The 23995-nt window shown below is 39.6% G+C and overlaps 1 protein-coding gene across 1 annotated transcript in view; it reads right to left on the bottom strand.

Moving 5' to 3' along the window:
* CACNA2D3 (calcium voltage-gated channel auxiliary subunit alpha2delta 3) overlaps positions 1 to 23995 on the bottom strand; it is a 1201789-nt gene that overhangs the window by 59740 nt on the left and 1118054 nt on the right. Inside the window, exons 31-34 of the mRNA XM_056524384.1 lie at positions 7870 to 7940; positions 4297 to 4372; positions 2133 to 2185; positions 209 to 264 (exon numbers count right to left, since the gene is read on the bottom strand). Of these exons, the coding sequence (XP_056380359.1) occupies positions 209 to 264; positions 2133 to 2185; positions 4297 to 4372; positions 7870 to 7940 (256 nt within the window). The remainder of the gene's footprint in view (positions 1 to 208; positions 265 to 2132; positions 2186 to 4296; positions 4373 to 7869; positions 7941 to 23995) is intronic.

The following is a 23995-nucleotide window of genomic DNA, read 5'->3' as shown; positions in this document are numbered from 1 at the left end:
GTTGCTACCACCACGGCCTCCGGTGGGGAACCAACTTTTCATGGTTCCATAACATAATATTTCATAATTCTGAAGGACAACATAGCACTGTTTGTAACCATAATATCAGAATCTGGGAATCATACTTGCTTTTAGTTCTTCTTGATCAAGTTCTATACTTAAATTCATTTTAATATATTAAAATAACAAAAATAAATTTGAATATTACCTTTCACAGAATGGCCTGAGTTCCACCAACTGCATAGATTAAACTCCACAAGAAATCTGAGGAAGTAAGAAAATTTATAAATATGTTTTTATGATGTATTTCAGATGTCTCTGATCCTCTAGTTTTTATAATGTGTGGATGGAAGACTGCAAGTCTAGTCATTAATGGTGTTATATGGTGGAGGTTGTTTTAAAAAAACTAGAGATTCAATTCTCTGGGTACTGATTAGGTGGGTTTAAGCTTTAAAGAAGCCCTTTTATTTCAGGTGTCCTACAATGTACTAAAACATTAAAATGGGTGAATAAACACAGATCTTTAAAATGGAGTTCTACCTCTGTCTCTTCATTGTTGCTCCCATTAATGTTATTTACATTATCATCTTCTATAAACAGGACAGAAGAGAGTTCTTAAAGGGGTACTCCGCCCCTAGACATCTAATCTCCTATCCAAAGGATAGGGGATAAGATGTCAGATCGCTGCGGTCCCGCTGCTGGGGAGCCCCGGGATCCCCGCTGCGGCACCCCACTATCATTACAGCACATAGCGAGTTCGCTCTGTGCGTAATGACGGGCGATACGGGGGACGGAGCAGCGTGATGTCATGGCTCCGCCCCTCGTGACATCACGGCCCGTCCCCTTAATGCAAGTCTATGGGAGGGGGCGTGATGACCGCCGCACCCACTCCCATAGACTTGTATTGAAAGGGGCAGGATGTGACATCACGAGGGGCGGAGCCGTGACGTAACGATGCTCCGTCCCCCGTATCACCCGTCATTACGCACAGAGCGAATTCGCTCTGTGCTGTAATGAGAGCGGGGTGCCGCAGAGGGGATCCCGGGGATCCCCAGCAGCGGGACCGCCGTGATCTGACATCTTATCCCCTATCCTTAGGATAGGGGATAAGATGTCTAGGGGCGGAGTACCCCTTTAAGGGAACCCAAACCTGTCATCAATTTCATGCTGCCTGGCCAACAAGGCATTGGGGCAGTCTCTGGCAGCTTCTGCCTACTCCACAGGCCTTGACTGAAAGACCTTGCCCTGTTTGGGTGTAGGGATAGATCTATTAATCAAAGCCGGCTGCCTCGGGCGATCGTCCCAATGACTTTTTGTTCCAGCAGAAAGAAAGTGATGACAGGTTCCCTTCAAATGTGTGGAGACAAACAACGGTAGAGTACATCAAAATACAACTCAATGGTATTGGAGGGCCAGGGGTTAATTATGAGTTAGTCAAATGTTTAAGAGAACATTAGAGCATGGTAAGCTTGGGAACCTTCTGAAAATCTAAAATTCCGTGGAACAATATGCCTAAAAGATCCACTTTGTCACCAATGATATTAGTTTCAGGGATTCAGGTATTCTCTGTAGACTTTGATAGTCCAGTGTTTTCTATAATTTCTCCAAGGACAAGTACAGTACATTTGATAATGCTATCTCTTCTCTACTTTTGTATGCTCAGTCAATGTATATATTTGGAGAAGAAATCAAATGAAAAAAAGTCTATAGCCTTGATTGCTATCTTAAAAGTGAAGCATTCTGACACTAAAAGACTCACACTATTGAAAACAGGAAAACTGTATACTATCCGACAGCACAAAGCCAACATTTCACTAACACCTGACAGCTCGTCTTGAGTCTGAAATGAGCATCTAAGAAACTATTTCACAGAACATGTAACGGAATGAATCATCTAGATGGTTTGATGTATCGACGAAGGCCCACCCAGGCAGAAGACAGCCATTACCCACCACAAGACTGTAACCACGATCAGTGTATTTCCTTGTATCTGTCCACATTAAGAAGACTACACTAGAGTTAATGTGTGTGGTAAGGACATGCTCTCTGCTGTTTGCTAATTCCTGTCATGCAATAAACATTCTTAGAGTGTGCATGGTTGACGTGCCTTGTAATGATAAAAATAGACTTACAGGATAAGCTCTGTCATTATCCATTTTACAGCAGCAAACAAGGCATGATAGGGCTGGAAAAGAGCAGATATATAATGATGTAGAGAAAATCTCTTTCATCCATAAGCAAGTAAAATACACAGCTTTAAAGTGTTCCCCTCACCTACACAGAGTGGGTGCACACAGTTTGTGGCCTGACTAATAGTAAAATATAACAAGAAAAATAAAGCAACCTGTCAATTTAACAGGGTATATAGCAGCATCATTAAACTTTGAACTCAGCAGCATGGTCACAGTCTGGGAAATAGCTGTGGGTTCAGGGCATTTCCTCATGTTCTGGATGCTATAGGGGTTCAAACAAGAACTCCACCTTGGTGTAGTCATTTAAATACGGGGTTAGAGCTGCAAACTTATTCTTTGTCCTGGGTGATGTAAAGTGTAGCTACAACACTGGTACCATGAACAGGACAAAAAAAAGGAGCCAATGCAGATGTACGTAAAGGGGGTGTGGGGTGATAGCACAGGAGTAAAATGAGGCATATAATGTCCTTTGGTTTGGGATTCAAATGTTTAGATGCATTAACTTTAGAGAACTACATTGAATATGCAAAAAAGTTGTACCCCTGTCTTACTGCTGGAGTGAGGTAATTGCAATGGCAAGTGGAGTGCAAATGTCATGTTAAAGGAGCAGTTCAGTGTAGAACAACTTATTCCCTATCCTAAGAATAGGGGATAAGTTTAAGATCTGGCTCTGCCATAGCGCTTGAGGGGGCGTGTTGGCCGCCACTTTGTGCAGTGGTCGACACACGCTCTCTGGTCAGCGAGCCGGGGCCCCATACAGGAGATCCCAGGGGACCCCAGCAGTCAGACCCCCTGTGATCTGAAACTTATCCCCTGTCTTTAGGATAAGTGATAAGGTGTTCTACACTGGACTACTCCTTTAAGCACTAGCATTGTTGTATGATTTTCTCAAAGACCTGAGGAAGATGCAGGACCTGTGCCACGTTTTGGGGGCTTCACTCCTTACTCATGCATGAGTAAGGGGGGTGGACCCATGAAACATTGTGTCAGATCCTGACTAGCCTCTGTGATGTCTAGACTATGGTATGTAAATGTTTGTAAGGTTTGTTAATATGCATTTCTATTACTGAAAATACAATAGGAAAACGAAAAATAAAGAAACACGCAACAAAAACACCAAATTGTAAATTGCTTGTCTAAACCGTTGCTCAAATTAAATTACAATTTCCCCTTTGAACATTGATATATTGCTGAGTGAAGTGTTGGTGCAGCCTTACACCAGGGTGGGCTCTATATTGAAAAGTGCATGCTTGTAAAAATAAATGTATGCGTGTGCCATTGAGATTACAATGCTCCAGCCAAAAGAAAGGGGTTTCAGTTATTCACTGCATTGTTGCTGTATCTTAGGAACTTTTGCGCTGTAGGCATATTGGTGAGGCAGGACTCCAGCAATAGAGCAGCAGGTTTCTGATTGGGCTTGAATATATGGTCAAGCATGACATAGAGCTGCCCCGGTTTTACATTCAACCCACTAAAGTTAGTGGTCTATGCTTTGTTGACTTTTTTTTTGTACCAGGTGTTATCACCCTGGGGAGCACCCCATGTTCCAAAAACTGAGAATACACTTCAGGTCACAAATTGGGTGTATCTATTCCGTGTTTCTTAGATATTTAAACTTCATACTTAATTGAAATTAAGTTCCCAGGGAGCACTACTGCAAAGGAGAAGAGAAAGGGGCCAATGGATTTCTACACATTTCATCAAAAGGACATGACTGAAGTCCATAGACAAAAATGGATATCAATTTTAAAAATGGGCCCCACCATTATAGTGCTGGGTTTTCTATCCAGTAGAAACCAGTCGGGCATTTGTTTTCCAGTGCACACTTTTTCTATAACACTTGAGCTAATTCTGTCCCCCATATTTAACAACAATGCTTTTCCTTTGAAGAGGAAAGCTTCAAACCTGTTTTTGACATCCAAAAGCAAAGTGAACTGAATCAAACAGGAACGGACCCCCTCCCTCCGAGGGACCTACAAGAACCATATGACTGGTCTCTATAGAACAGGCACCCTTAATAAGAAGTATACAGTTCATACAAGTATCATAATAGTATAAAAGACAAGATATAGCACATTTTACATTAAACAGAAGAGAAACATACATCAAGCAGACTGTGGGCACTGTCACTGCTCTCCTTAGTAGTTCTGCACATAGCTTGGTAGTCATATAGGGTTATCCTGGGGGCAAAGAAGCAAAATAATCATAATATTTCAACTACTGTTAAAAGGTCTGATTACATCTACAGACTATGGCTACAACACAACGACAATGTTAAGTATCAATTATTATATAGCATACATGTTTGTGGTGGGGTAACTCTGTGTGGCACTGTAAAACTGCAGATTTAATAACTGTAGCAGTCACTACCACTAACACCTGGCAGCCATGGTTAAAAGTCACTAGGTGCGAGCGGGACATTTATTAGGTGTTTCTTATACAATAATAATACATCATACTGAAAATCTCTACACAGAACAGGTTCAAGTCATGCATTACAGAAAGCCATTTCAGCAGTAATCAGAATACAGTACAACTTGTGTAAAGTGCTGTTTTTAACCTTCCTTTTATATATGCTATTATTTTATACTTGCTTTTTCCAAGCTACCTGTGTCCTTATATTGCTGATTTTAGAAGAGAAAATTGCTCGTTTTCTTTCAGAACTAACTATATAACCATTAAAAGGGTAGCCTAGGTCTGCTGCTCCTGTCAGCTCATGGCATACTTCCACTTGTACAGATAAAATGCCTAAGGCAGAATAATACATCCGACATCTTATTTTAATTACTACCCACAGACTCATGCTATATTATTATCATCAAGGCTTCTAAAAGGGTTTATGACAAAGGATTCCCATACTGCCAGGCTTCCTATGCAGAACATTATTCTTAGGTCTGCAACCAGGAACCATCAAAGGGCATTGTTAGGGCATTAAAAGATTAAGGGCATAAGCCCAATGGCATAGTTAAGGTAAAAAAAAATAACACAAAAAATATTATATGATGGATGTTATTTTGTATAGGTCACAAGTAGACATTACTTTGCAATAAATATATGCACTGCAGGGGTTGAACATTTCTCTTTAAATGCATCAGCGTAATTTCCAAGCAGAATCTGGCAGAAAAATTTAGCTCAGAAATTCCATCGCAGAGTCCTCTTGTGTGCAGTGTGCTTCTTCAGCACCGTGCATATGGTGGAATTTCTGCAGTGGAAATATCTGCCTTGAAAATTCCGGCCCCTGCAGAAAAAAATTTGATTCTTTCTGTGGAATTCGCTCGGAAATGCATTGATGTCTATGGAGATGGTGCATTTCTGAGCAGTCCTGATAAGCATCTATTTCAGTGGTCATCTGACCACTCCAGATCTATATGTTTCACCTGCATGTGCCTGCAGGAACACATGCTAAATGATAGGGAACTCTAAGTTGTTTCACTCAGCACCCTGTAAGGACCCTTTCATACTGCCTTCGTGACTCGGCAGCCAGCGGACTTCAAGAAAGGAGGGGAGAATAGCGGGAGAAAAATTAATGCTTGTGACATCTTTTTCTCCTGCTACTCCTGCTACAAAAACAACAACGCCCATTGGACCCCATTATAGTCAATGGTATCCATCGGGACCCGTTGTTGCCCGTTGTGGCCTGTCGGAAAATGGCTGTTAGGCTCTTTCGGGACAATAACAATGGCAGTGTGAAAATAGCCAAACATGTTTCACCCCCAACCAGTGGCTTTGTCAAGAGGCAGCGGGCATTATTTTGCATTATTACAATGTCTTCTCTGTATGCTTCTTCTATTCTCAAGTAGCATTTGATATCACAGACACATTAATCTGAGAGATATTGCAACTGCATTCTCCTCCACCCTTTTCTATTTACTGTATTACTCTATTTCTGTGTTATTTACAGAAAATAATGTTTAAATTGTTCATTAGAGATGAGAGAATTTTTGAAAAATCTGAATCGGCCATTTCGCCGAAAAAAAATTAGTTTTGGTCCGAATTTATATGCGGTGATTTGCTATAAAAAGGCTATTTCTGGCATACAGAGAGCCCCAATTGGTGTGTAGAACACTTTGCTTTGCTGTAACATTCATAGGGTGTGTGCAGGGTTAGTGAAATAATACTGTTATTCAGTATGACATGCAGATCAGAGGTGTTACAATTAGAATCACTGTCGCAGTGCGGCACAATGACAAAGCCTGGAGGTGGCATCAGTATGAGGAGACCATATAGTGGCTGAATGACACAGCGTGGAGGTGGTGGTAGCATGAAGAGAGCATATAGTGGCTGAATGACACAGTGTAACGAATTCGGATTCATCAGATTCGATTTGCTCATCCCTATTGTTCATACTTAGGAAAAAGGGTGGCCTAATAACCCTCGAATATATGCAGAATAGTGTGGTAATGCTACATTTAAGTGATTTAAAAATAATATGTATTTATTTCACGGAAGTCACAAATCAACGATAGCAAGCCAATTGCACTCTTTGAGCCTCTGAAATATCGGGACTGACAGATGATATTCTGTAAAGAATAAAAGTATGAGCCGACTCAACAGTTATGTCCCTTAGTAAAAATATTTGAGTTCTTAGGTCAGCTTTGTTAGGGCAGCCCTATTCTAACTTTGCAGCGAGTCTACAGAGTTGTGTTTACATTGAATACTGTGTAAAAGCTTCAATGCTGTTTGACAAGGGAAGAGGAAATTTGAGTAATGACCCAACTACAAAGTGTTTTCCTGCTTTTGATGCACTATTACGTTTAGAGGATCAAGTTACTGCAGAAACATAAAACCTGTCGTGTGTGATGGAAGATTTAAATGGTGATGATGGTTACTGAAATATCAGGAAAAGAAAATTCACATATGGAAATAGTGTCATAGAAAAAAGGTTACCTGCATATAAGAGCTTGATAAAGTCACGTGACAGCAAAAGATAAAAAAACAAACTTGGGCCTACCGTTTATATTAGGCTTAAAGCTGACCACACACCTTTAACAGCTGTTGGTCAAATACTCAATTCAGGTGATAGCTATCTATCCCCATACGATCATGCACATACACACTAGGCTTGGTTGAGCATTTGTTTGATCGAAATGGGGAAGGGTTTAGCCACTACCAGACTCTTCAAGGAGTTGCTTATCTCATACAGCACTAAAGACAGTAGAAATTGAACATGCCCAAACCTTATATCCCCTTACATAATCTGTTGGGGGAAAGTTAGAGGCTACCATACCCATTACATAGTAAGCCAGTCCAGCCTAATTTTTCAGGGTTGCCTGACACACATATAGTGTGTTTGGGGGGGCTCAAAACACAATCTTCTAGTGGCACAATCCCAATGGACATTGCCTTTTATTCTTAGGTTACATGAATATATAGGTTACATGGAGGAATTTTGGCACATAAATGGTCCTAAATAAGTAATTTGGGGTGTTTTTGAGGAATAAATTTAATTTATTTTATTTTTGGGCTCTTTTTCTAAAATGGCCCCGTAAACTTTAGTTTTAATTTGTTACTCCCTAATAGGGAATTTGAAAAGCATGTTCTAAAACAGATAACCCTTTAGAGTTCCAAAAGCAGGTGAATGTGGGACTCTTAAGATTGAAATAGTAGTGGACATTTATTTTAAAATATCTGAATTCTAGGCAGCATGCTCTATTGGCTTCTTTATCAGAACCTTTACCTTTTAAATGAACCCATTGTTAACAACTTGTTCATCACAGCACCTTCAATTTCTCCAAAGAAACTCCCAGTCTGGGGGAAAATGAGAAGAAATAATAAATTAGTACAAGTACTTCAGCACAGTATGAAATACAGCGATGTAGTGCCAAGCATTACATGTTACACAAGGCGACCTCTGACATGATCCACCTAAGTGCTCAGCGCTGCCTGTGCAGTATAACTGTCTGAGCTGAGCAGAGTGATTGACAAATTACTGATGTCGTAAACTGTTCACCGGCTAACACAGAAAATATGGAACAAGAAAGTGTTTGCAGAGTTCTCTTAAGGACAGTCTAGCGTAATAAAAGTAGAGACTGGTTTCCTAACAAAAATGATAATTATTCCTTAAAACACCACCTATAATTTCTGAACAGTCTTACTCAGCCCATAGTTGCATGACTGTCCATACATGCATTTTTTTCTCTGTTTATATACAGAAGTTTGGTATGGACCATCAGTTCGAGGTATGGAACATCAGTTGACATATTATGGAAATATTTTCCCCTGGATTCATATCATTGTAACATAGTGCTATAGATAGGTACCATAGTGTGGTACCTGGAGAACTTACACCTTAGTAGTACAGAGACAAAGGGACTCAGTAGGCGGAATTTACTAATACTGTATAATTCCTGGACATTGCAAACGTAGATGTTCTATACTGTCTAGTCTAAGTTAAGGCTAACTATAGGTTAGCTTACTTTATGCTAGAATTGTGCTAAAAAATTTTAATACGTTTGGATGCACCATTTTACATTGACAATCAGCCTTCTTTCCACTGATTGCATATAGGTGGGAACAAAAAGGCACAGTGTCTCATAGGGTGACACTGTATAATAGGATTAAAATGCTTAAGTGGAAAAGAAAAGGTGCTCACCTACATAAGCCTTATAGAACCACTGGTCAATGTAATTGCAGATGTTTTGCTGCCAAACCCCAATCTCAGGCTAGCATGAATGCTGGTATTCATTAATGGAAAAAGAAAATCCCTGGATACTGTACTGCCACTCAAAGTATGAAGTTCTCCAAATGGCAGGGTTGAGTTCTCTTGGATGCTTTTTTTTTTGTCTGTACAACATATTTTGGGAGATAATTCCCCTTCCTCAGGAATTAGACAATGCACTTCTTTTTTTAATCTCAAAATAAAAACAAATGATAAGCCTCAAAAGTCACGGGGTCGTCTACTGGGAGCCATCATTGTGATGGAGCACGGGCTCACCATTCTTTTGTAGCTTAATGGGCCAATATAACTGTAGTGTGAATGGTGGGAGGTTAGATATGGCAGATGGATTTTTAGGGTTAGGGCTCCACAGTGTCTCATGGTTGCTCTGTATAGCTCTGAACAATTACTAAAACCTATCCAAGAAATTAAGATTCAAGAACAATACAAATGTCTTTAATTTGCATTGTTTTATGTACAAATGTTCGACATTTCAATGATGAAGGAATGTTCAATATGATGAGCAGGAGACAGGGAACAATCTCACGCTGTCATCTTCCTGTCAGCACAGATTGTTTTCCTCTGATTTGATGGTGAATGTTCCTAAGATGATTAACAGAACATTCTCCATGCTGAGTTAATGTAATATTTTGGGCAAACCCAAATACTTTTGACAGAGGGCTCAGTTTTTAACTAGAAAAAAAAATGCAATGATTCTGTAATTTTAAGGCACCAACATGTTCTACAATAAGGAACAGAAGAACATTTGGAACAGTCCTTGTCAGTTGGAGGTTTGGGAAAGATTAATCACAGATTTCTTGTAAAGGAACTTATGGGAGGTATGGCACCTAGTCTAAGGGGTTGGCTGTTTTGAATAAGCCCTTTTTCTTACATGGGTCCCTGATAATAAAGGAAAGATGGCCCATCATCAGTGGTCGGTGCCTTATTTTAGCTCTGTACTATCTTTGAGTTGTTGCTGCTATAATAACCCATAGACTTATGTAGACCCTTCTGTGCCTCAATAAATCTATTACTCCATGCAGAGACAAAAATTCATGTTTTTTCCCTGTCTGATTCGGTATAAATTTGATATAATAAATACAGCAAGTACACAGCAATAAGGGACTCTGTGTCACAGAGCAGCTGTAGCATAAGGAGCCTACCAGCATGGGTTGAATCATCCTTTAATGCCCCCACAGGCGAAGAAAAGTATTACACAGTTTCATTAAAACAATTAATTCTCAGCTGCTTCAAACAGTGGGTACCACTCATAGAGGCAGACCATTAAACTGATATGAGACCAATGAGACAGGAGGTCTGACTGCCTCAGTCTGCCTCTATGGGAACTCCCCGAACAGATTATGTTCCAATCACAAGCCCCTAGTCCAAGCAGATGCTGCCTCAGGACTTAGTTGTCCAATGAACAGTGATATTCAGCTGTTTTATTGGCCAGCCAAGATGCAGTGTGCCAGTGCCATGTCCTCAATTTCCACTGGGCAGGTTGGGCAGAGTCAGTGTCACAGCGAGGGTGATAAGGATATGATGTTGCTGCACTAAGTAAATAACATCAGCCAGTCAGTCATAGTAAAGGCAATGTTGTGTGTGTCTCCCATGATATCAGGGGTGCTGGGCAATTAAGCCACAAATAGTTATTTGTTGGAGATCATGGACCAGCTCTCCTACCAAGTGAAGAATAAGAATGTATAGGTTCCCATAGCAAAATGAGATGGGTCCCACCATATAATGAAAGAAAACTGAAACAGTAGCAGATGCAGCAATAATAGTGGATATATCATATAATATATAATAATGCAATATATCAGAGAATCTGCAGACTGTAGTAGTGCTAGATAGCTAAAATGTCCAAAACTTGTTATTGGACCCTATGATAGCTGCTTTGACTGCTACGGTTATATTTATTCCTATGTTAACCCCTTTCCTCTTTGGCGATTTTTATTTTTTGCACTTACGGTATGTTTTATCCTCCCCCCCTTCTAAAAATAATTTTAAATGATTTTTAAACACTTTCAATTTTTCATCTAAAAATCCAAGCCATTTTGTAATTTTTAGTGGCTTCCGTTTCTACACAGTGGAGTTTTCGGTAAAAATTGCCCCTTATATTTACTTTGTAGGTCCATACGGTCGCAAGGATACCCAATTTATATAGGTTCAATTTTATTTTACTACAAAAAAAAAATCATAACTACATGCACCAAAATTTATAGGTTGAAAAATTTCCTCTTCTGACCCTATTAACTTTTTATTTTTCCGTATAAGGGACGGCGTGAGGGCTCATTTTTTGCGCTGTAATCTGAAGTTTTTATTGGTACCATTTTTGTTTTGATCAGACTTTTTGATCACTTTTTGTTAATTTCTTTATAGTATAAAAAGTGACCAAAAATACGCTGTTTTGGACTTTGGAAATTTTTTTTACGTGTACGCCATTGAAAGTGCGGTTTAATTAAAAACATATTAAACATTTTGCAAGCAGCGATACCACATATGTTTATTTTTATTTACGCTGTTTTTTTATGGGAAAGGGGGTGATTTGAATTTTTATGAGGGAAGGGGTTAAATCACATTTATTTACTTTTTATTTTACACTTTTTTTTGCAATGTTAAAGACCCCATAGGGGGCTATAACATTGCATACACTGATCTCTTACACTGTTCACTGCTATGCAATAGCAAAGCATCGATCAGTGTTATCGCCGCTCATCTGCTCCTGCCTGGATCTCAGGCACGGAGCAGTCATTCGGCGATCGAACATCGAGTAGGGAACAGCACCACTGAGCTAACCGTCAATTTTTACTTACGTTTAAGATGCGGCGATCAAGTTTGATAGCCGTGTCTAAAGGGTTAATGCTGGACATCAGCCAGATCCCCGATGTCCGACATTAGCTGTAGGTCCCGGTTGCTTAGAGCAACCAGAACCCACCTGGTATGATGCGCGCTCACCTGCTGAGCCTGCGTCATACCTCGGGAGCAGCAAATGGACGTGAATGTACATCCATTTGTGGCAAGGGGTTAAGGGCTGTAGTCTGAGGGAGAACACTAGCTCATTAAAGGGGGGGGATTCCGGAATAATTTTTTTTTTATCAACTGGAGCCAGAAAGTTAAACAGATTTGTAAATTACTTCTATTAAAAAAAGATTTATCCTTCCAGTACTTATTAGCTGCTATATACTACAGAGAAAGTTATTTTCTTTTTGGATTTCTTTTTTTTTTCTGTCTGACCACAGTGCTCTCTGCTGACACCTCTGTCCTTATCAGGAACTGTCCAGAACAGGTGCAAATTCCCATAGCAAACCTATGCTGCTCTGGACAGTTCCTGATACAGACAGAGGTGTCAGCAGAGAGCACTGTGGACAGAAAAAAAAGAAATCCAAAAACAAAAAAACTTTCTCTGTAATATACAGTAGCTAATAAGTACTGGAAGGATAAAGATTTTTTAATAGAAGTAATTTACAAATCTGTTTAACTTTCTGGCACCAGTTGATTAAAAAAAATGTTTACCACCGGAGTACCCCTTTAACCCCTTTCCGCTATGGGACTTATGCATATGTCCCAGCATCCGACACGTTTGCGCAATGGGACGTAGGCATACGTCCTAGCAATCTCCTGCACTGCCGCGGGCAGCGCAGGAGATCGTCAGCAGGACCCGGCTGTCAATCACAGCCGGAGTCCCACCGCAGCTGCTGGAGCCGCGATCGCACAGGTCCCGGCAGCATTAACCCGATAGATGCTGTGATCAATTCTGATCACGGCATCTATGGTGTTGACAGGGGGAGCGCTCTCCCCCTGTTCACCAGTGGCGGCACCGCGATACGATCGCGGGTCGCCGTTGGTTGCTATGGCAGCAGGAGGTCAGATCATGACCTCCTGTCTACCTGCTACGGAAGCCTGTGAGATCCAGCCACAGGCTGGATCGCACAGGCTGTACAGTGTGAAGGTGATCGGGTTGTACTGTGCTGCAGTACAAATGTATTGCAGCATAGTATATACTGTAAAAAGTATAAAACATTTAATAAAAAGTTCTTCAATAAAAGTATGAAGTGTAAAAAAAAAAATACGCCCCTTTCCCAATAAAAACCAACAAAAAAGCATAAAATTCGCCAATTTTGGTACAAATAGCAGAATAAAAAAGATCAAAAGGTAGCACCTATTGCAAAAATTATACCAATGAAAAGTACAGCTCATCCCGCAAAAAATAAGCCCTTAGTCAATGGCGTCAGCCGAAAAAGAAAAAAAAGTTACGGCTGTTGTAAAATGAATGGCAGAAAAATTATTTTGCTCAGAAAAGGAAAAAGAAGATAGAAAGCTATATAAAACGGGTATCGCCATAATCATACTGACCCACAGAATAAATATAACATCACTTTTACCACACAGCGTACACCATAAAAAAAATTTTTTTAAAGTGCCAGAAATTTTCCAGTTTTTCACAATATTTTGGAGTTTTTCACAAAAATTTCTGCATGTGCCATCAAAAATTCACCACTATAAATTACAATATGTCATGAAAAAAGGATATCAGAATCACTCTGTTCAGAAAAAGCATTCTAAAGTTATTACTATTTAAAGGGACAAATGTCAAATTTTTAAAAAAAGAACCTCGTCATTAAGGTAAAAAATGGATCCGTCCTTAAGGGGTTAAGGATGTTTTTTTGGAATTTTTTGGAGACATTTGGATATTCTGCATGACATAGGCACAGTAAGTGATGGGCTATTGGCTTTTGAGAACACTGGCATATGGAGCCACCTCTCTTATAGATGTGGGAGATATAGATGCCTCAGCACATATTTTGAGAAATGTTGGTATGACTGATCAAGGGCTTTCACCATACCTCATAAACTGTATAGCATGTAGGATTGCAAGAGTAAATGCTCAGTATAATAAGGTGTACCTTGCTGAATCACTGATAAGCAGTGGGTTTGACCTTATTTATACCTGGAAAAGCACAGACAAAAAAAAAGCCTATGGGCTGAACTGGAGACATTTAACATTTCAAAGAGCATTATCGCCTTGCCACAAAATAACTTAGAACCTTTTCCAAAATATTTGGGTGTGTGTAGGTTACTGAAAGAAAAAGGAGCCGTCTTCTTTTATGGGCCATTTATCTGTACTTGTCGACTTTGAACATTGTGATTTACTCTAATTGAGGAACCGTCTCCAAGGAGTATAAATCAAGTGAAGCCATATGATGCAACTAATAAGTGTTATTAAACATGCTTTACGGATGCACGCCACGTAGTTTAACATGAACATTAACATGGAAATCATTAAATATCATTATCTATTTTTAATTAATAGCTTTCTTCTTGTGCAAACCATTCTTTTTCTATGTCAGGCTACGTTCACATAGAGTATTTTGCTCAGTATTTTAAACTAAAATCAGAAGTGGAACCAACACAGAAAAAGGTGTCAATTTTTCCTTTCTGAGCAAAATGCTGTATGTGTGAACATAGCCTTAGTTAGAATGGGAAAATGGCCTGGTGCTGTGCATCATATAGAACTCAAGTTTCTACAGACTGTATTTTACAAAACTAACCTAAAAATCAAAGGAATAACATAAAGGTCTTGGGCCACAAAGTAAAATGAGCCCTCATCCCCATGTGCCATGATTAAAGGGGTTATATATCAACTGGCTCTAGAGAGTTAAACAGATTTGTAAATTACTTCTATAAAAAAATCTTAATCTTTTCAGTACTTATGATCTGCTGAAGTTGAGCAGCTGATAATTATTGGAAGGAGTAAGATTTTTTAATAGAAATAATTTACAAATCACACATCTCTATTCCTACTGAAGAAAGGGTCGAGCTATTACTGGCTATAGTACCCTAAAACGCGTCTAAGCTATAGATTTCATCTTTATCAGGCACTATATCATCTTATGGATATACATCCAATGTGAACACGGCACAGCGGCATTTGCTGGTTCAGACGAACTGATTCAAACATCCGTCATTTACCATTGGTCCGGTCCGAGTCTTTGGACTGTACAACTGACCTGCTGTAGAGCGAACTATCCCCGCCGGGATTTCATCCACCACGAGGGACACCACGATATACCAACACTGCATCTGCTTGTCCATCACAGAGGGGGAGTACGGCCGGTACATAACGCGCTACGCCAAGCGCACCCCTGGATCGGTGACAGCTCTAACATCGCTGCCTGTACCATCACAGCAGACTACTACAGCAGTACTCATCTGGCATTCCCAGGATTTGGTGAGATCATAACAATTACAACAGTGATACATATATTGAAGTCAGTGACAGTTCGATTTATTGGACTGATAGCAGTCTAATTTGTGTCCAACTGAGATCAGACCATACATTTACAAATGTACCACATTGACTGCCGCTATATTGAACCATTGGATGCCGAACTATTACATTGATGCCAATTTATTATTTTCCAGAAATGTGAATAATGTTCTAAAATTTACATATTGTGTGAATATCCCCACTAGGGTCCAGTGGTGGTTTATTCTTATATTAGTGCCAAGATTTTATTTTATCATATTTTTTATATTGACACTTTTGACAATTTTGCAATCCTTGAAATATCATTATGCACCTTTTGTAGGTGAAATCTTAGAGGAGTGATTATATTCTATATTCTTTAATTTACAAATCTGTTTAACTTTCTGGAGCCAGTTGATATATAAAAAAAAGTTTTTTCCTAGAATACCCCTTTAAGTGAGTCTCAGTGTCAATCATGTGATACAGTCAGGTACAGAGCCGTAGGAGCTCTGCATTGGTACACAGATTGACTCCACTTCGACCAGTGGGTATTATGTTCCTGGGAGTGTTTCATTAACAACTAGATGGTTTTTAATTTTCATTATATTAGTCCAGTATTTTAGGGATTCTGGAGTCACTAACCACATGTGAACCAATCAATAATGGTACATGGTTAAAGGGATTATTTCTTCCAAAAACACCACCATACCTGTCCTCGGGTTGTGTGTGGTATTACAACTTGGCCTCATTCACCTCAATAGGGCAAAACTGCAATGCTACACACAACCTGAGGACAGATGTGGAGCTGTTTTTTGGAAAAAAAATAGCTCTGTTTTTCAAATTCTGGATAATCGCTTTAACCTCTAGATAACAAATTCTAAATATAATAAAAAACTGTGAAAATGGATCCACGTCAATGAGCCAGAGAGTGAAGTGCACAGCTGCCCGCTTCTCCTGGCTATATCTAGTCATAGGTGTGGGTCATAGAATTGAAGTCCTGACCAATCAAAACTTTTGATATGTCTGTGTGACATGTCAAAGTTTTTTTTATAAGTGACAGTTAGGATTCAGTATGCATAAGATTGATTAGGAGGCACCGACTCCTAATAAACTTTGCACATCTCAAGCACAGATAATTTTTTTTAATATATAACATGCACCTATATAACGTACACCAATGTCTGGCATAAGATAACTGCTGGGCAGCAAGAGGCCATGCCCAGTTTTTCTACAAGCCTATATAAGTTTCCCCCAAAGCTTGATGCATCTGATCAGAAACTTATAGGAAGATATAATGCACAGGCTGTGGGAACAAAGCTGACCCTTATAAAAAAAAAACAATTGTCTGAAGCGGACAATCCCTTTAAGACCTAGTCTAGCTTTAAAATTGATCAAAAGGTTTTTTTGTGTATTAAAAGGTCAGTAAAAACAGCTGGGAATATCTGTTTGAACTGCCACCGAATAATTCCCAGACAAGGTCTATTTCTAAGAAGTCAATCAATGGAGTATTTTCTTGGAGAACATCTGAAGTGCTTACATCAGGCACATCAGGATTTCATCGAGGGTTTCGCAGCCAGCTCTGTACGTACTCCATTCATGAGACGTAGAAGAGGTCCTTTCTAATTTGGCATCCATCATTGTGGAGCATAAATGTTTGTTTTAATCAAGGTATTTATACATATGTCTGGTGGTACATGTTTATGTATAAATGTATTGCTCTGTGCACTGTGCCAAACGGAAATGCCATAGTGAGCATGACAGTGAAGGGTAGGAGAAGCAAAATAATATAACTCCTTCCAGAGAAATCACACAAAATCAGTCATTTCAAGGGAAGAAATACTCAATATTTTTGAATGTTGCATGAAAGAACTATTGTTTTCGCCCAGGCGATCACATTTCTCTTAATCTGTACAGGAGGAGCTCAGAAATCAAGAAGACCACCAAGTTTGGAATTGTTTATTAGTGACTGTCTGAGTTACTGCCCTTTGGCAAAAAAAAACTTCCCAAGTCCCGCTAATAATTGGTTCAAAAACATAAATGGGGAGATTGGGTTTCCGCTGCGCTGTAATGTCACAGAATGAATCCATGAATGAATCTCCATTGTCGCAGTACAGTCATGATTGGACGTTAAGTTAATGGCTAAATTATACACCTAGTCCTGAAAGGGGGGAGGGGAGGGAGGGGCAGGGGGGTCATTCTTCTTAAATGTAATAATGAACGCTATGTTGACATTAGAAGAGAAATGCTTTGGCAAGTTATTTTCCTCCATGTCTGACATTTCCTCTATGTGTTGAGTAAATATTTGGGGTCTTGCAAGTATTCCCGCTGACATTATGATCACTTACGGGACTCAGAGACCTTGCTATATTTAGGGATATCAGCTGCAGCAAAAATGTAAGGAAGGAAAAGGCTCTATATGAACAGATATGATATAGAATGATCATAGTAGATCTAAATTTACAAAGTAACAAAAGATGGTGCTGAAATAAATGTTTTATTTATCTATGTAAGTCCTTGAATTGCTCTTTTGTTCTGACCTTTTATAATATTTCTTAAGCTATGCTCACCTTTATAACTGCTCTAAATTTGCTGTACACAGAACTTCGGCATATTAGCAAGATGGTATGCCAGCTTATTCTGCCGCAAAAGTAACCAGTGACTGCGTTCAGTCCATTTATGAGCATATACTGTATATTTAACAAGTCTTCAAAGCACAAACAATGACACTTTTTAATCCCACAAAATAACAGTATTTGCTCAGAAATGGACCAAACATAGCCACCAGCATGTTCAGTTCAATGGCCAAACAAATGTGAACTTAACCTTTTTTTTTTCCAAAGTAAGATTTTTTTTATTACTTATAAACATAAATTGTACAACAATAATGTATGCAAGAAATAACATGGTATATGAGTAATGGCAACGCAGGAGCTTATGTTTGATTATATCTGCTTTTAAGAATGACAAGCTATATGGAGACAATTACAGTGTCTTCTAGTCAACCAGCCTTCCCATGATTCTGGTAAATCTGGTAATGCAGCAGGACAGGTGCAGGCGATACTGTATACAAAGGAGATTTGGTCAACCAGTCATCAAGCAGTTTTCCCTCAAAAGAAGTTATACCTGAATGTAATTATTTTGCTTATATGGCTAAACATTGAAAATAACCCAAATTTTAATTTACTTGATTTAGTAATTCTGTTTCATTCTTATATTGCTGCTTTGACAATGAATGCCACTTCCTAGAGGTGAAATTTATCTCTCTGCCATGATCACGTAACACAATTTAAGGATCTGTTCACACTAAGAATATTGCTAATCTGTATTTATTGATGCAGAAATTCGAGGCTGACCCTTGGCTGTTCAACCATTGATGTGCTCCAGATTTGTAGTATGCAGAACTGCATATCCACCTGAATATAAGTCATTTAGCTGAACTAATCATCAGTTTTTTCATTCTTAATCCTCAGAAATTTTTAATTAACAGCGGTGGTCCCAAAAATCCATGTGAATATGTTAATGTTCCCCAACCTCATCCATATGTTTGGGACTATTGTTAGATCTGATGAGGATTTTGCCATTAAATCTATGTTAAATCCAACAAGCATGACCAGGGTCCTGCACTTACGAGACAAGGATCCTGCACCTACAGATGTTTGCAGATTGTGTTATTTTTGTTTAGTATAAAGAAACGGTTTTACTTTTTATACAGAAGTTTCACTGTCACAGGAGGAGGTTTCTTCTGTGTAGGGATCCTCATACAAGGGTTACATACACGAAAACTTTAATTCTAGGAACATTTCAGAATGAGTCATGTGACAAAAGTGACAACACCACAGTCTAAATGTTAAGTTATATTTTATGGGAATGACATCAGTATTCTCTGAATAGAAGTGATGACAACATTACTCATCAACAAAATTATATATTTCACAGGATGTGCTGTTTGTGTCAGGTGATTCATTTATAGTGGATTTTCAGTTTATTTTCCACCATTCCTTTTAGACATATGCCATTAAAATATAATATTCAAAGCTCACTGTCATGGGACACTTTGAAAAGGACATCTGTACTGGATGGTCACTTTTTAGAGACACACATCTATTAGAGGGTTAGACTTATTTTAACCTTCAGAACCACAGCAATAGAGTCCACTAGGTGTTGAAATAGTTCTGCAGGAATATTGGCCCATGTGGACAGGATAGCTTCCCAAGCTAGATGGAAGTGCTGACATTCTCTGAACCTCTTCTTAAATAACAGTGCTCTATAAGATCTAACAATTGTAAAGGGCATGGAAGCACGGAAAGCTCATTGGGAGAGAATTATCAAAACTTGTGCAAAGGAAAATTTGCCCAGTTTCCCATAGCAACCAATCAGATTGCTTCTTTAATTTTACAGAGGCCTTGTTATAAATAATAGAAGCAAGCTGATTGGTTGTTTTGGGCAATTGGGCAACTTTTCCTCTGGACAGGTTTCAGGTACAGGTTTTGATATATCTCCCCCATTGTCATGCTCTTGGAACAAGCCATGACTATACAATGGGGCATTGTCCTGACGAATGTGTCCATAAGGTAAACAGCTGCCATGAAATTTTGCCACATTGCTTCAAAAAGTCCTGCTGTTCACACATGCAATCACTGGCCCTATTGACTCCAATACTGAAGAGCAAGCCTCATTTGAAGTCACTCAGATAATTGGATTGTCCCATTCCAATGTGGATTCACACCGAAACGGAATCCACAGAAAACATTTGCTGCTCTCCATGATAACAAACCTAACTCCTGTAAAGAGAAGCTCCAATTGTTCAAGAACAGGTGTCTAACATGAACATTCTGTGTATAGGTCCCTCATATAGAGGACATGTTATCTTCCTGTTGTGTATCTCTCCCAAAACCAAAATTGAGGTGTGTGCTATACCACTTGTGCAAGAGAAACAAAGCCAGTTAGTGACTCTACTCGAGTCAGGGAAGAGTGTCCTCTCTATTCAACCTTTATGCTTTATGTATTGTCTCATGGTGAAAAGTCATATTGTAAAATGTATTCCAGGTTGTGCCGTTAATTAAAATGCATCTTAGTTAAAGGGGTTGTCCAGTGAAAGAAATAACCGGCGTATGGTGTCAAAAAGTCTAATAAAGCAACTTACTAATAATTAGTTATTTGCCACAGTGCACAAACATTCCATATCAGCTCTGCTCCCTCCCTTGCAGCTGTGACATCACGTCACTCTCAGAGCTCCTTCCCTAATACCATTATATAAGTAAGTTGATTTTTTTACATTTTGACACCATACACAGGTTGTTTCTTTTGGCCCTTTGATGCATGCTTGCTTTCAAAGTGCATGTGGACTTTTATGTGCAGGCACAAGAGGCACAAAGCAATGACTTCAGGACTACTGTTATATTAACAAAAGTGACAAACATAAAGAGGGAGAGAAGACTCTGCTCTGTAACTCAAAAATGTCTGACTACAGCTTCTGTCCTTAGTTAGTTACTATGATAAGAGGATTTCTGAGCACATTTATAACATGGATAGAGATTACATTGTTTGCTTCTTCAAAGACCTCAAGATATCAAAGACTTCTTTACTTTTTGTTACATTGTTACTGTCCTATCTTTCCTGTACCATATAAATACTCAATAAAATATTGTCTGTAAATGTCAATTTTATTATCATGAAAAACATAATTGCTGTCAACAGAATGCTACAGCTACAAGATATAACTTGATATGTTTCCTTTGTAATAATGATCTAGCATAAAGTACACGGGAAGAGCAGAGCGTGTAATTAAACACCAGTATTTCCACATCATTTATCAGTGGGAACAAAAGAATGCAAAAAAGGGAAATAAAAAAAAAATTGGCAAGAGATAAATAAGTATAATTTGGCAACTTGTATCTGTTTGAGAACATCATGACTGGAATAGCCCAAGAACATGTATTGGCCTACTGTATTGGCCTAAGTACTAAAAACATTCCAGCTTACATTCTTATCATGTCAGAAAATCACAAAGGTTATCTGAGTGGTCACCATTAGTCCTATGTATTAAAGGGATATTCCCATTGCTACATGGTATGTCATGTTTGCTAATTCCTTACTATTCTAACACTGTGCCATCACTTCCTGTAGCTCTGAGTATAGCTCATTTACTTATGAAATTTTCCCCATTTTGATAAGTTGTTGTTACTCTTGGTTAGAGCTTCGTCTTGTGATGGCTGCAGGCAACCAGAAATTGCTCTACAGACTTGTGCACTGTAGTTCTGATTGTGATAACAGATCTACAACCTTGATAACCATATATTATGCATTGATCAGCAAGACACAGTGGGTCAGATGTACCAATACTCAGTAATACTTGGAAAGTGCAAACAGGCTATGAAGAATGTTAAAATGTATCACAGTGGTTTTTGTCCATCTTCAGACATTGTATCTTAAAGGGGTACTCCGGAGAACTAAACCCCTTAGCCCATCCCTTCCCTCTCACTAACCCATGTATTTGTCTGAATATAATTCATTAGCTATATAGAGCAGTTTCCCTCTTTAAGCTGTCACTTACATGCAGGGAGTCAGAGAACGATGTAATTATCAGATCCTCCTTGTCTTTCTGCAAACCCCTCAATGAGACTAGCCCCCACCCTCCTGGATGAAAAACATCACATGATTTTCTGTCTGGTCTAGGGCTCTGGCTTCACAGCCAAACCTCCCCTCCCCCTCCCCTCCCTGTGTAAGGATATTGCCAGCATCCCCTGTGAAGATTCTCAGTCATAACTCAGCACATAACACTGCTCTTTGCCTGCTGTAGATCTAATCCCTGACTGCTGCCATTCAGAGCATAGCATGATTTATTGCTGGGGGGGAAGGAAAGTTTGAAAGAAAAGATAGTGTGTGCTGCTGACTGTATTTACAACAACACAGCATGCACACAGAGAGTAAGAGCAATTGGCTGGCAGCTATTACAAAGATCTGCACTGACTGCTGGGAGTTGTAGTCTGGGCTGCATGCAGGGAAAACATAGAACAGGTATTGTGGTGGCTTTGGGGCATTTTTATTTTTCTAAACTTCCCCGGAGCACCCCTTTAAGATTAGAACTATCAATTGGCTTATTAATGTCAAAATGATGCCCCAAAATTCTGGTTCAATTTTTGTTCCACTAGGTTGCATTCAAAACACACCTCTTTTCTGCCATGCAATTTATCCTTGTCAAGCAAGGCCTTGGAGTATCTGATAAGTGTCTAAAACACAAAAATATATACAATATATGTAGTGCAATGCAGGTACGTTGTTTGACATATATTGTTTAGAAAATTTTGCTCCTTTGCAATAGTAAATCTGTCTGATTGTCTCTACTTCTAGCTCACCCTTTACCAGATATTACATGAGACAAATCAATTATAAAAATAACTACATCCCATTATGGTTCTGTGGACTACCATGTTATCACAAAGAGTACATGAGTGGGATCACTAGTGATGCTAGCTCTGTAGAATAGAAATTGTCTGGATTGGTCACAAACTTAAGGGAGGTAGCCACAATTGGGGACATTTATCATTGTTTGCTTTGGTAAAAAAGTTCTGAAGGCCTTTTTTTTTTTTTTTTTTTTGCTTTAGTTTTGCTTATGTGCTGCATATTTATCATACTATCTCAGGGGGTTGATAAATTTGGAGTACATAAGCAAAACAAAAAAGTCACAGCTGAGACTTTTGGGAGACTTTTTTGTGACTTTTTAAATTTGCTCTTGTAGGGGAGTTTTGTAGTCCAGGGCAGACCTAAAGCAGACTTGGGGCTTTTTTTTTAAGGGGTTTGCAACTTTTTTTTGCCTACGTGCGACTTTCGCACATCAAAAATTTGTGACCACTGCAAAGTGAAAACTGAAAATGACTTAGGTAAGGCTAATAGTAACTTTTTGCTTACCCACAAAAGTCGCACAAAAAAGTGCTTAGTCACACATGCGACTTTTGGTGTGCCCGGAGAAAGCAAAAAAAAGGATTTAAATACCTTGATAAATGTCCCTCCCCAGGTAAGTTAAAGTCTGATTAATTAAACAGACTATAAAGATGACTGGAGATCATCAGTCAAGCTTGAATATCCTTCAAAAGTAGAGGGCCCATGTGCTTGGGGGATCTGCCCCCTCGCAGTCTGGAGAGGAGTTAATTTGCAAACCTTTTACCAGGGAGCATTGCCCAGGCTATAAGAATCGCTTTGCTGGTTTAGTATTCTCTTTACCTCTTCAAAACTTGATATTAAAGGAGTATTCCGGGGAACACAACTTATCCCCTATTCACAGTATAGGTTATTCCATGTGATGGGATGACATGATCCCGTCCGCTCCGTTTTCCCTAGGTATCCTCTCTCCCTCTGTCACCCTGAAGAATAGCGATCTGGGGTAAAATCGTTGGCGCTTACCGTTGATTGGATATCGGAGTCCAGAATGGGAGTCCCACGGTAAAGTCGTCCCCGGTCCACAGCACGTCGGGTGGAAGGTAGCGCAGGAGTGGCACTAAAGGGGCACGGCTCTGATGGTGACGTGGCAAGAGGACAGACGGGGTCGTGGCAGCTGACCCAGAAATTCAAGCCGGCGTGGAGCGCAGGAAGCATCTGAGATCTCGGCCCATGGTGAGAGAGTGCAGTACCGAGGCCAGGCCTTGAAGCATGGCAGAGACAGCGCCCAGTGGTGGACGAAAAAGCGGTAAGGGCAAGCAATAGTTGTATGCTGAGCTGCATGACAGCAAAAATTAAGGACTGTATCAAGAGTGCTTGATGGGGGAACGTGTTATTACCCATTGTTACGCCGAGCGCTCTGGGTCCCTGCTCCTCCCCGGAGCGCTCACGGCGTTCTTCAGCGTGCAGTGCTCCGGTCAGACCCGCTGACCGGGAGCACTGCTCTGTTATTACCGGTGGGGA

Source organism: Hyla sarda, chromosome 6, assembly GCF_029499605.1.
Source record: "Hyla sarda isolate aHylSar1 chromosome 6, aHylSar1.hap1, whole genome shotgun sequence".
NCBI classification, from domain to species: domain Eukaryota; kingdom Metazoa; phylum Chordata; class Amphibia; order Anura; family Hylidae; genus Hyla; species Hyla sarda.
Note: the sequence above shows the minus strand (reverse complement) of the source record. Positions and strands in the feature narration are given on the sequence as shown.